At 52.0% G+C, this 13505-nt stretch overlaps 1 protein-coding gene across 5 annotated transcripts in view; it reads right to left on the reverse strand.

The window, feature by feature from the left end:
- The window catches only part of PHACTR3 (phosphatase and actin regulator 3), a 218227-nt gene that overhangs the window by 44386 nt on the left and 160336 nt on the right, over window positions 1–13505 (reverse strand). For all 5 annotated transcript variants that reach the window (XM_084775018.1, XM_084775017.1, XM_084775021.1 and 2 more), the window contains exons 6-7: window positions 10927–11101; window positions 10016–10263 (exon numbers count right to left, since the gene is read on the reverse strand). In XM_084775018.1, the coding sequence (XP_084631144.1) occupies window positions 10016–10263; window positions 10927–11101 (423 nt within the window). The remainder of the gene's footprint in view (window positions 1–10015; window positions 10264–10926; window positions 11102–13505) is intronic.

The following is a 13505-nucleotide window of genomic DNA, read 5'->3' on the forward strand; positions in this document are numbered from 1 at the left end:
TCTCCCTTCTTCCTTGCCTGCTCTGCTACGGAAACTTCCTCTCACTTCCTGGGGTCTGTCTAGGCCTGTCTAGTCTTTGTACCATTTGTTCCTCGTCATAATTCTCCCCACATGGCTGGTTTCTTCTTGGAATACCTCAGCTCCTGCGTCACCTCCTGGGGGTTACCACACTGTGTGAAGTTAGTCACTACTCTCAGCCTCATCAAGTAGGCGGTGTCCACCACAACACGCACTCCACTTGTAACGTGCTTGCTGGGAGCCGGCCTGTGTGCTGTTTGTAGTGTTCCCAAGATACAGGCACCAAGGGAGAAAAGTAACCTATCTGCCTTGGTCACACTTGATCTCCAGGCCCAGAACAGGGCCAGCTACATAGAGGATGCTCAGATGAATCAGCTGAGAGAGGAGAGAGAGAGAGAGAGAGAGAGAGAGAGAGAGAGAGAGAGAGAGAGAGAGAGAGAGAGAGAGAGAACACCTGTCCATCCTTCCCAGATGCCTAGTGTGCATCCAGCTACACCTAACACCACCACCACCACCCGCAGCCACCATCAGGACCACACCACACCAGCAGGCAGCATGGCTGGCAGCTTCCCCGTAGAGAGAGGAGAGAAATAGTACTGGGTTAGCTAAGGCTGGCAGGGAGGAAAGGCGGAGGATGGGAAGGAGCAAGAAGGGATCAGATTGGTCTCAGATGATCTCATCTGCAAGAGGTAAAAGAATCTCACCCCTGTGCCTGGATATGCACTGAATGTGTCCCCTCCTCCTTCATGGTGGCTAAGAATTGGACCATGGGGAACCCCTGGGCAGGCAGCTGAAATTCAGGAATCCCCGGGGCTGTACTCGGGAGATGGAAGTGGGGGAGGGTTCCTTTAAAGTGGCACAGGATGGATGTATCACCTGTTCTCACACAAGGTGTAGACAGGACACACGCTCGCATGGTCACCACGTGGCCCCCAGTCCCCCTGTCCCCAGGCAGGTTGTCTTCAAGATCAGGGGTACCATGGGAGCAAGATGGAGTGAATTGTCTGTACATGGAGCTGCAGCCAGGCCGCTCCCAAGCGGCTGGAGAGTTTGCCCAGCCGCTGGTACCAAAGCTGAAAGGAGTGTAGGACCCTGCTCCTTCCCAGGGAGGGACTGAAGAGCAGTGACGCCCATGGATGCCTGAGGTGTGCTGGGTAGTGGCCGTCTGAGAGCGAGCTAGCCACCTTCTGTCTCAGGGCAGCATGCCCTCTACATCAGCCACAAAAATGCCTGTGTGCTTGCCTGCCGGGAACATCTTAAAGGGACAGTAGCTGGGACAAAAGCCCTCTCCTTGCCCACCCACACCTCAGCTCCAGAAGAAGCGAGGATCCAGGCTGGCGTGGGCGCCACTCTGCAGGAGTGCTGTGTCTGGATGTTTACTCTAGCAATGATGCCCAAATAAGCAGGAATTTAGGAGTTATAATTTAATTGAATGTGTGTGTGTGTGTGTGTGTGTGTGTGTAGCTGAGTGTGTCTGCACCATATGCATGCCATGCCTTGGGAGGTCAGAAGTGGTGTCAGATTCCTCTGAACCTGGAATTAACAGAAGGTTTTGAGCTGCCATGTGGGTGTTGGAAACCAAACCAGGCTCCTCTGGAAGAGCAGCCAGTGCTCTTAACTGCTGAGCCATCTCTGTAGCCCATAACCAGAAACTTTTTAAAGAGCCCTGTGCATCTAATCATGAATGTCTCCATCCTTCATTACAGTGAAGAGAAGGGAATTCTGGGCAGGCTGCCACTGCTGAAGAGGTCTGTGTGTACAGCAGAGAGAGCCCCCACATATACCTACCAACTCTCCACTGCACACAAGATCCCCCATAAATGCCACCAACTGTCCAGGGGAGCCTCCACAAACATCTGTTTCAAGTCTAAAAGTTGGACCCCTAAAGTTCAGGTGGTCAGTGTGACAGCACTGAGACTATTGGGGCATGAAGCCTTACGCCCTGGGAGTGAGACAAGGGTGCTTATAAAAGAGATAACACTGAGAACTCAGCTGGCTTCCCCTGCTGACCTCTAGTGAGTCACAGCCCTCACACACCCAAATGCACAGCACCTTGATCTTGGGGGGTCCCCAGACTCCAGAAGTGGAGGAAAGTAAATTTCCGTCTTTGTAAATCGCCTGGTGTCAGGCGTTTTGTTACAGCACTACAGAAGAACAAAGACAGCTTGCTAACCTTAGGGTCCTCCATAGCGCCGTTCCAACAATGGCCCTAAATACATGGCCTGCCGCTTTTGAGCTCTATGTTTAAGCAAAGTCAATTTCTTGGCATTGATGACTGCAAAATCAAAACACTGATCAACTCTGAAGGACACTGAAGAGTCTCTGGGACCTGCAGAGTCAAACATGCGGCTAAGACTTAGCACTTTCCTGCGCACAGCACATCCATCTCCCTCGTGTGCAACTGTGCTTTACTCTTAATAAATGGTAAAAATGATGAGTGTACACCAAATAACTGTTTTCAATCACATTTATTTATGACTTTTAATCAGTAAAGATTCTGCTTGTATACCACCTGTTTTGTAGTTCTAGACACCTAGGGTTGTATAAAAAAAAATTCCCCAAGTGAAAGGTAGTTGGGGAGTGGGGAAAGGAAGCCTTGGCCTAGCAGCATCCCCTGACATACTTGTCAACTCACAGAGGGGTCTGTGAGCCTCTTAGCCCCAACAAGACCTCCACAAGCCCTACCAGTTGTGAGGAGATGTGTGCAAATGCCTTCAACAGCATGAAGACTTCATCATGGAAGTGTGGTCTCATCAGTGAGATCGTGGCCTGAAGCAATTTATGATGGGGTTGGAGAGATGGCTCAGGGGTTGAGACTTCAATTCCCAGCATGCACATGGTGGCGCCCAACCACTTGTAACCCTGGTTCCATGAAGTCAGGCGCCTCCTTCTGGCCCCGGTGAGCACTGCACGTACTTGGTGTACTTGCATACATGTACACAAACACTCATATGCATGCATAAATAATTAAAAAGAAGTAACTGAGGGAGGAGAATGTATTCTGGCTTACAGTTTGGTGGAGTATAGTCATCTCGGCAAGGAGGGAAAGGCAGTGGGGCTGTGAATGCAGCGTGAGCCTCAGGTGGCTGCTCATACTGTGTCCTTAGGGAACAGAAATAGGTGCATGCCTGCACAGTACGGGCTTCTGCTCCGCCCTTCCACGTTCAGGGTGGTCCTCCCTCCTCAGTTAAACTTCCCTGGATATGCCCATCTGGGTGAGTCTGTGAAGATGTCTTTTAAGTGATGCTAAATTCAGTCAGGTTGACAACAGGAGACCAACTGCTATCCACATTAAACCTGCTAGTGCAAAGGGGACTCAGTAATTACCTACTAACTCTTAGAAAGCCCCACACAGACACCCGCCTGTTCAAGGCAGACACTGCTCAGTGAACATGTGTCGACTTCATACAGACAAGAGATTGACTTTGCTGGAAAGGTAGAACAAGCCCTGACAAGCTCTAAACACCTGTTACCTGTGCTGCCCTCACACAGAAGACATCCAGTCCCCAGAAGACAGACACAGACCTCTGTGAGGCCAGCTGACTCCCCGTAAAGGTGCCGAGACCATATGATGGAGGAAAGGACATTATCTCTGACAAACGATGTCTGGGGGGGAAATGGGCATCACACAGGAGCGCTTGTGTCAACCTCTAGCTCTCATCTCACACTGTAATGACCATCGACATGAAATGGGTAACAGATGTTAACATAAGACTCGAGGCCGGGTGATGGTGGCGCACCCCTTTAATCCCAGCACTCGGGAGGCAGAGGCAGGCGGATCACTGTGAGTCCCAGGCCAGCCTGGTCTACGAAGTGAGTCCGGGAGAGCTAAGGCTACACAGAGAAACCCTGTCTCGAAAAAAGCAAGAAAAAAAAAAAAAGACTTGAAACTGCATAAATGCTCCACATCATTGTGGGTAAAGATTTCCTGGTAGAAGGCCAGAGATCCATGTGTAGGAGAAATGAAACAAAACAAAACAGAAAATAGTGGGAATAGCATCAAATTAAAACAGAAGTGTTTAAATGCATCGGTGGGAATGGGCAGGATAATGAGACCGCACCACGAGGGAGACAGTGTGTGCGAGCCCTCCACTAGATATGAGGTCAACGCCCAGCTTGAAGAAGAAACTCACACCAGCAGCAGGAAAACAAAGATTGCACTCTTAGAATGCAGGAAAGGACACAAACTGGAAATAAACAAATGAGGGCCGGGCCGATGGCTCAGTAGGAAAAGGAATTGAATTCAGATCCCCAATACACACTCAACATGGTGGGCGGCCTCATGCTCTTGCAGCACCCGGGAGGCAGAGAGCAGATCTAAGAGGTGGTAGGTGAGCCAGGCTAGGCCAACTGGTGAGACTTCATCTCAAAAGAGGTGGGGAGCAAGTGAGGGAGATGCCAACCTCCAGCCTGCTCATACACACACATACACACCTCCATGATGGACAGACAGTGCATCGTTATCACCACACAACAAGAATGTGAGGTACATCAAAGGGGGTTCCAGCTTTTGCCTGACAGAAGTGGCTGCCAAAGATAAGGCAGATGATAGCGAGGACTGGTCAGGATGCAGAGAAAGAAAAATCCTTGTGCACCGCTGGTAGGACTTCAGATCAGTACAAGCAGCCCAAGGCCTCTCAGGAGATGCAAGCTCAGCTATCACACACCCAGCCCTGTCATTCTCGAGTATGACTCCAAAGGAACTAAAATCAGTGTACCAGGAGAGCTCAGATCACAGTAGCCTGTTAACTGTAGCTCTAGGGGACCCAGCACCCCCCCTCCAGCCTCATATGTGGCATATATACACAGACACAGAAATAAAAATATATAAAACTCAGCGTGCCGGAGAACAATCTGCACATCATGCTTATGGGGGCTCGGTTTCCTAACGCTGAAACAAGACCCGATCTAATCAGTTTCACCATGTACCATACTAGTGAGCCTTGGAGGCCACTAAGTTGAGCAAACCCGCCAGCACAGAGAGGCAAGCACCATGCACTTTCAGTGATGCATTTTAAGCTGCCAGCCTCATGGAAGTTGAGGGTGAACTGTGGTTTCCTGTGGAGTATGATGAAGCGGGAGGACGGATGCTGATGGAAGAACAAGACCTCTTGGTCATCTTTAGTGAACTGTGCTCTGCCTGGAGCCAGGATAGAACTCCAAAGTGGTCCAAAATGGGGGTTTTAAATGTCAGCAGTTCCTGCGTATGAGGGGTGATGAGCTTGTTTGCTAGCCTGGCTTGATCATTCCAAAATCATCAAATATGGACATGCGTACGAACATTAGCTCTAAAGGTCCTCAAGCCCTTTGTAGTCTTCACACGGCACCCACATCCTTGAGGGCATCCTCTCCTGAAAGCCCCCCCGAGGGCAAATGCTACCCACACCTACAGCACATCTTCATGGTACCCATGTGCATGTGATGAAAAAGAGGGCCTTCTAGCTAGAGGGACACACAGGAGTTAAGGCTGGAAGCTACGATGGGCTGGCCAAGTTAGTTCCTCCAGAAAAGGGAACACCGGGTTGGTGCACTTGAAAGCGGCCAAACATCCTAAGAACACAGAGACCACAGTACAGCCTCTGCTGTTCATGTTTCATCACCTCCAGTCACCTTCGGAAGTCCTAGCCCAGGCTCAGGGCCACCTGCAGCCAGAGTTCACAGGGCACCTGTGAGAAGGAAGCCTACAACCTATGTTTGAACTGCACAGCTGAAGATGTGGGTTCAATGAATCAGCTAGTTCCATTCCCTCTGCCTCAGAAGGAAGGGACACATCAGGATGTCAGCCCTAGGTGCAAGGGACCACATAAGAACTTTGACCAAGGTTACGGGGTTAGGAAGTGCTGAGCATATCAGCTCCCAGACGAAAACCTAACTGGCTGTGACTGTCCCGCCACCAACTCACACCATGACATCTCTGTTGCTTGGGGTTCAACAAGGACAAACACAGCTTTTTCTTCACTAGCCTGCACCCCAAATGCCCACAGGGTGTTGTTCTAGCTTTCAGAATCTAAACTTTAGCAGCCTAGTGAATTTGTGTGTGTTTGTGTGCAGCGCCACCTGCTGGCCACAAAGCATGGCTGTCCCAGCCCAGAGCCCCAGCTTGTTAGGAGGAATGGGTTTGACACCTGGCATTCACAGCACAGGGATGAGTTCAGGAGAGTCTTGAACCATCAGAGGGGACCTTTACAATGTCCTCCCTGCACACAAAATGGGACTCAAATGACACACACTTTTCACATGTCCACAGAGGACTATGCGGCCAGTGGAGGGTCACTTCTCTTGTACACCTAGGCTACACTCAGAACCTGAGAGCCACACTCTCTGTGTAGTGTTTGCTCTGCGGTCAAATGGCTGTACCTACTTTTTCTTAGGGAGTCCATCTCCAGTCATGACCCCCTCTTTGCCCTGATGACCTCTGCCACTGGCTATTTTAAGTAACAGAAATACAGCCGGCTGGTCCTAATCATATCAAGTTAGAAGCGTTATGTCTTCCCTGTATTATTTAACTTCCCTATGGCTGTGATGATGGGCCTGACAAAAACTTAAGGATTTATTTTGGCTCCAGGTTTGGAGTCATGGTGAGGGAAGGTATGGTAGGAACGATCTTGAGGCAGCTGGCCACTTGCATCCAAGGCTGGTGCTCGCCCTCACACGCTGCTCAGGGTGTGTCTCCTAGGTGATCCCAAATCCAGTTAAACTGGTAGTGAGCAATGGACACGTTTTTCTATGTCCCTTTTTTATAATATGCTGCAGCTGGGTGGGTATATGAACTTAATCTCAAGGTTTTTGTCTCCTCAGAGTATCTTGGGAATTTCTCATACCTCAGAGCCCACACCCTGTCACCTCACTGCTTTACTGTCTACATGGGGTGTCACTGACTTAATGACTCCTATTGACCACCCACTCGGAGCTTTTCCAATTTCCCACTACAGGTGGTGACATGTGAACCTTTAACAGGCAGCAGGTGCTGGGAACACTGGACCATGTGGGGCTGTCCTAACTAGGCTACAGGATACTAATGGCATCTGGTGGGTGGGGCTAATGGATGGTTCTCAGCAGACCACAGGGCACAGCTGACCACAGCAAATGTATTTATGGCCTCAAAAGTTCAACATGGGCAGACACAGAATCCTATGAGTCCAGTAGCTGAGGACCATGGGATAGATGCCATAAGCAAAGCCTCTGGAGCGGAGGATGTGAGCTTTTAAATTAGCTACTTCAGCAAACCACCCCTAGTTCAAACAGAGAGGTGAGGGAGCCTGACCAAAGTCACACTGTTCTAGGACGTGTCAATGCAAGGTAGCTGAGCCCTAAACAGTCTCTGTGCTGGGAGCTCAGGGAGGAACTTCGGGTGGGAACTACAGATGGTCCTCTGCTGAGGAGCCCGACCCACAGCAAACACCTCCTTCCCCAAATTCCACTGTGAAGCGTGAGGGGGACCAGGGGCTAAGTTGGCTTTAGGAGGTGAAGCCCTCCTGACGGGGTTGCTGGCTTTGTAAGACACACAGGCAGCTGCCTATCCTTCCACTGTGTGAGGTTGCCCCAAGACGCCCCGCCTGGGAGCCCGGGGACAGCCATCTCCAGTCATCTCGTCCTGGATTTCCAGGCAAGTCCCTAACATTTTGTTACAGCAGCCAAGCTATGGCAGATGGGTGAAGTTAGGGGCCTGCCTCATCTTAGCTGGGAGCATGGCTGGCACACCCCTGGGTGTACTGGCCCAGCAACCTGTGGGCATGGATAACTGGGATGGGTGGGGTCTGCATGTAGGGGCAAGCGATATAGGGAGCTGAGAAAGTCCCAGAAGGGTTTGCTGTCATTCACCTGCAGAAGCCCTCACACGCACGTCCCCGCCCTCATCTGTGCTTCCCTTGAGCCAAGGCACAGGGACAATGTGACAGACAAGCCCATGTGTGTGTGGGCTCTAGTCATGGGTTGAAGACAGAAGAAAAGAGACAAACACAAACGTCTCCTGCTAGAGAAGCAGTTCTCAACCTGTGGGGCCTGCCTATCAGATATTTATATTATAACTCATAACAGCAAAATCACAGTTAGGAAGTAGCAACATGGGGGGGTTGACCACATGAGGAGCTGTCTTAAAATGGTCGCAGCATTAGGAAAGTGGGGAACCACTGACCTAGACACATACTGAAAGGAATGTGCCTTGCATTACCGGCAGATTCTCTGAAGGTCCTGCTGTACTGGAGGCTGACTACACACACCCAGAGGGACTGAGCCTGTGTGGGCAGACAGGTGTGTGTGTGTGTGTGTGTGTGTGTGTGTGTGTGTGTGTGTGTGTGTGCATGTAAGAGCCGGTATGTGCTAGCATACATGCATGAAGCTCTGCACGTAAGGAACATGTAAACCCAGAGGCCATGAAGCTTCTAACTGCGTTGCAGACATCATACATCACACCTCAGAGTCCAGCTGCCAGACTCTGACCACAGCAAACACCTATGGCACAGAGTGTGGCCAGCAAATGTCTTAGACATTCAGAAACCAGGCCTTTTCCCTAATGAGGCCTCCGCTGCTTCTGAACATTAAGTTCTGAGGAAAGGGGACTCGAGAAAAAGTTCCTTGGGAACATCCATAAGAGGGACCGAGAGTACGTGCCTGTGACAGACACTGAACCTTGACCCCAGCTGATGGGAGGAGGATGGGAAGATGCACACGTCACAAGTCCACTGCTGCCTTCGCTTCCCCGTGTCCACACCGCACGGCAGCTGAGGTGATGAGAACGGGGCCTCAACTTAAGAAGCTTTGGGCAGGGCCCAATAGCTCTGTTTGCCCTTGTCGGCAGCCAGAGCGAGGCCTCATGGGAAGTTCCTACTGGGAATAATTGTCCTCTCCAAAACAACATTTACACACACACACACACACACACACACACACACACACACACACACACACACACACTCACAATGCTAAGAAAATTGTGCCTTAGAAGAGTCATGGTCACACCTGAGGACATGGCAGCAGATGGTACCCACCCTGGTGGTGACTCCTACTCTATTTGCCAGCAGCAGAGAATTCTGTGTCTCTCTGATCCTTCGGACAAGCGTTCTGAGGGCGATCCTGGGCCAGGCCTGAGATCCCCAGGCAGAAAGATGTACAAGGGGGCTTTCTACCTCTTGTGGCTTAGGAGTCACACTCTCATTTCCACATGGCCTAACACTGCCCTGTAGAAGGAGATGCCCACTGGGAAGCGTTCTTCATGTGAGCACCTCCTGTGACATGCTCGCTCGAGGGCATGCACGCATTCTGAGGCTCACTCAGCCAAGCCCTGTGCTGAGGGACAAGGATGGCCACGCCATCTCCCCCACAGCAAAGGTGTTACTGAAGGAAAGAATGGAGTTGGCAGCCATCCTGCAGGCTGCCGCTGGTTACAGAGGCACAAGGGGCTTTGGAAGATGCCACCTTCTCCTTAAAAGGCAGTGGTCTGCAGGAGTAGAGCCTGAGAGCCCCGCCTCCTGGATATCAGTGGGAGGGGAAGGAGGGGGCTATAGGTCTCTATGTCCCTAAGCCCAGACCTTAGGGCAAGAGAGTCACTCAGACCTGGAGAACACAGACCTGGGGCACACATACAGACCTTGACGCTGAGACCCTACCTCGTCTAATTTTAAGATCAGAACGGAGAACCGTGGCCACGTGCACACCATCTCCACACCCCTGGCCAGGCCTCGCTTAGGGGCTGCCGTTCTGAGCTCACTCACAGCTCCACTTGATGTATTTGCCCCAAATGCCACTGGAACAAACACCCGACATTCCAGAATGCAAGTTCACCCAGTGTCTTTAGAGTCTTTGCTGGACCTTGCCCCCCAAAGAAGGGCTCAGTTCCCAAGGACGATCAACCCTCCATCTCTTCAGTGCAGGCCCCCCCTCCCGACTTTGCCCCTTCCCAGCCAGTGGCTAGCAGAACAGTGCCAACTTCCATGTGGCTCTGGGCGATGCAGCACTGGCTGAGGCCCCACTCCCCTCCCCGAGCCATCGCCCTCCTTACCAGAGATGACAGAGTCGTTGAGCGCCTCCTCATCCTGGTACAGAAGCAGGTCATCCTTGAGCTCGGAGCTCAGCATCACATTCTCCTTGTTCTCCTCGGAGTCCTTGGTGGCCGTCCGCTTGTTCTCCGAGGCCCCGTCAAAGCTCCACGCCTCCTCCCTCTCCTTGCCGCGCTCCATGCTGGACGTCCTGGACAGACGCACGTCCATCCTCTTCTTTGGAGACCCTCTGCATTCTCGCCCTTGAAAGCTAAATGGGGAAGACGGCTCACGGTCACACACGCCCATTTTGATGGGAAACCCACAGGAATCAACGTCGGGCATGGCGGACACTGCGAGGGCTGGTGGCCCTGAATGACTTCTCAGCTCGTCCTGGGCACCTTGTGTAGAGGGCTTTGAAGGGAACCTGGGACTTTGGCTCTGCATCGTACCCTTTCTGAAAGCAGAAGGTGTGTGCTAAATCCTGCCAGCATATGGAGTCCAACCATTCAGACCTAGGGCTTCAGAGACCTGAGAGAGGCATTGGGTTCCTCTAATATGCCACCAAATTAGCACGCGTGCCATGTGCTGCCTCTCCCCCAGCAAGCCCCGTTTCCCTCACACCAGCCACAAGCCACACAATCAAGGGAGCTATGGGTGTAGGGCACCTTGCATTCTCATTGTTGGATCCCCAAGGCCTTCAGAGCCATAAACTAAGAATAGCCCCTTCCGCCAGCTGCTCCTTCCCAGGAAGCCCCAACTCCCACCTGGGGATTGTGCAGTTAGTCTCCTGGTTGGCTTTCCATGTGCACAGACCCTGTCCTAAGAGAGTCAATATGGTGCCAGTGGAACAAGAGATCCAGCCCAGGTAGGAGGGGTCCTCAAAGACGCTGGTTCCCATGGGTAGCACAAGTGTGCAGGGTCTGAGCCTCACCTGTCCTGACGGTGCTTTGTAGCCAGGGCCCTGTGTAGCTCCTCAATCACGCGGCTGGGGGGCAACGGCCGGTGGACAGTGGTGAGGTGAGGGGACCCTGTGGGCGTGGCAAGCTGTCCTCGGAGTGCCGGGTCACTGTTCTTCATGCTGGGGCCTTGGAAGAGTGCAGCTTGACCTGGGACAAGGCAGTAACGGATACAAGCATCACCCTCCACACGGGGACCAAGGCCTTGAGGAAGATGGAAGGGTGCACTCCTCACGCCCTGCATGCAGGCACCAGTCCAGTTTCTATTCCCAGGGCAGAGACCGTGATATGACCCTGCCCAGCTCCCTACGGCTGCAGTACCACTCCGCTGCGGAAGAACTCTGTGATGTCCAGACCAACGTCATTCTGCAGACAAACCAGCGCCCCTCAGCATTTCTCTGAGCACCCCTTCCTGCTATATGGGAATCATAAATGCAGCCATCCTTCCTCCTGCCCCAGCCCTCCCAACCTCATCTGTTCACATTCACCCTCCCCCTGCACCTCAGCCCTCGAGGCGCCTTCTGGAATGTGAACCTGTCACACCTTTCCCATCTTCCCTTTGATACGACTCAAGACTCACGGCCCAGTCCCAGACAGAGCACCTTGGGCTGCCCAGCTCAGCATCCTGGTGTCATCTTGTTCTGTCCTTCCCCCGCCCCCGCACCACCCCCCTCTGTTCAGTATACCAACATGAGGATCCTTCTAGCTCGTGAAGTGTCCACACTGCCCCAACTCTGAGCCTTTGGAGGCTGCCCTCCTCATCTTCTGTGATATCCCCTCCTCAGTGACACCTTCTCTGAGTGTCACCCTGTTTGGAACCCCAATACCAGTCCAGGAGGAACATTCCACCCTTTTCTCCCTCTTGGGCATGAGGGAGAGGCCGGGGCTTCTCTACAAGAGTGTTTATCTGTCACCCAAAGGATGAGCAGTGCCCATGTGGGCAGACAGGACCGGGCTTCAGTCCTTCCTGGGCACAGTTCTTGCTCGATGTGTCAGCCATGCCTTGAGCACTCATGAGGTGTTCCTAGACCCTTCTCTAGCCCAGCATCACCTCCTTCCTTGCCAGAACAGTTGTACAAACAGAAAAGGGAATACATAGTGGCTTATCTGCTTACTTGGCAGCCAGGCTGTGAGCTCAGTAAAGGTGTCTATACCACAGCCAGCCACAGGAATATCACCCAAGCACCACAGAACAGAAGCAAAGACCAACCCTCAACAGTAGGCACAGCAAGCCAGCACCCCTCAGCATTTTTGAGGAGCAGATTAGCCCACTGGCCAACTAACATGTGCCTACCACACTATTTACTGCTCCTGTTTCCAAAAGGGAAAAACTGAGGTTCAAAGATGATACAGGGGCGTTACCAGGAGGCACCTGGCTCTAGCTGCACTAGGAAGAGGCCGTGGGAACCCTGAGGCAGAACAGGCTATCAAAACAGGACCAGACCAGGGAAGGATTTAAGCTAACCATCCTCTGGGGGCCAGACAGTGACATGCAGGGAGCCAGAAGCCTCTGATGTCATAGGAAAGGACAGGCTGTGGCGGAGGCACACAAGCCCACCTTGACCCTCACAGGGCTCCCACAGCTGGGGATGTTCATCATGAGCACTTTTAAAATACGACCACCACAGCTGAGAAGATGGTTCAGCTGGCACTTTGTCTTTCAAGCAGAGGGGTCTGAAATCAATTCCCCAGAACCCATGCTATGCGCGCGCACGCGCACACACACACCCACGCACACACGTATGTATATGTCTACACATGTGTGTATACATGTATGTATATGTATATACACATGTGTATGTATGTGTATATATGTGTGTGTCCATATATATGTGTATATATCCAACATATTCAGGTGTGACAGTATGTGTTTGTAATATCACAGCACTGGGAAGATGGAGACAGGGTAGTGGTAGGGGTGGGGGTGGGGGGAAGGACCCCCAGGGCTTCTTGGCCAACCACGCAGCCTGGGAAGTAAGAGACCACCTCCCCTCCTCCTCTACCCTCTTCGTTTCCACATTCATGCAGTCATGTGAACATACTTTTGACACATATGTGTGAAAACAGAAATCTACCCAACAAATCCAGAAGCGGGCCCTTACCAAATTTCAAATGAGCTGGCAGTGGACCAACCCAGAACTTACAGCCTCTGGGACTTGCTGACAGGTTACTTTCCCATTTTAACTCAAGTTACAGCGGAGTCCTGATGTCAGGCTAGGATGCACCTCTCGGGCCTCCCCAGTGATAGGAACTGTCTGATTCTGTCACCTAGTGCTCATGTGTGGAAAAAACATGTCCCAAGAAGGGACAACACAGGCAGAGCCACTCAGGTTCCAAGTAGAAGTCCCGAGTCATGACCACCTTCCTATTTGGTGCAGTCAAAGAAACTCCTACTGCCCCTGAGCTCTTTCACTGAGGTAAGGGTGAAGTGAGAGGTGCTGACGGGCAGGCTGTGGACAGATCCTGGGGCCCCAGAGAACATTGATAAGGAAGAGTCATAGTGAGGGAAGTGTTCCTACTCTGAGGTGGGAGCCTCTCAAATGCAATAGAAACA

The sequence above is a fragment of the Acomys minous genome (genome assembly GCF_964271855.1).
Source record: "Acomys minous genome assembly, chromosome: 3".
NCBI lineage: Eukaryota > Metazoa > Chordata > Mammalia > Rodentia > Muridae > Acomys > Acomys minous.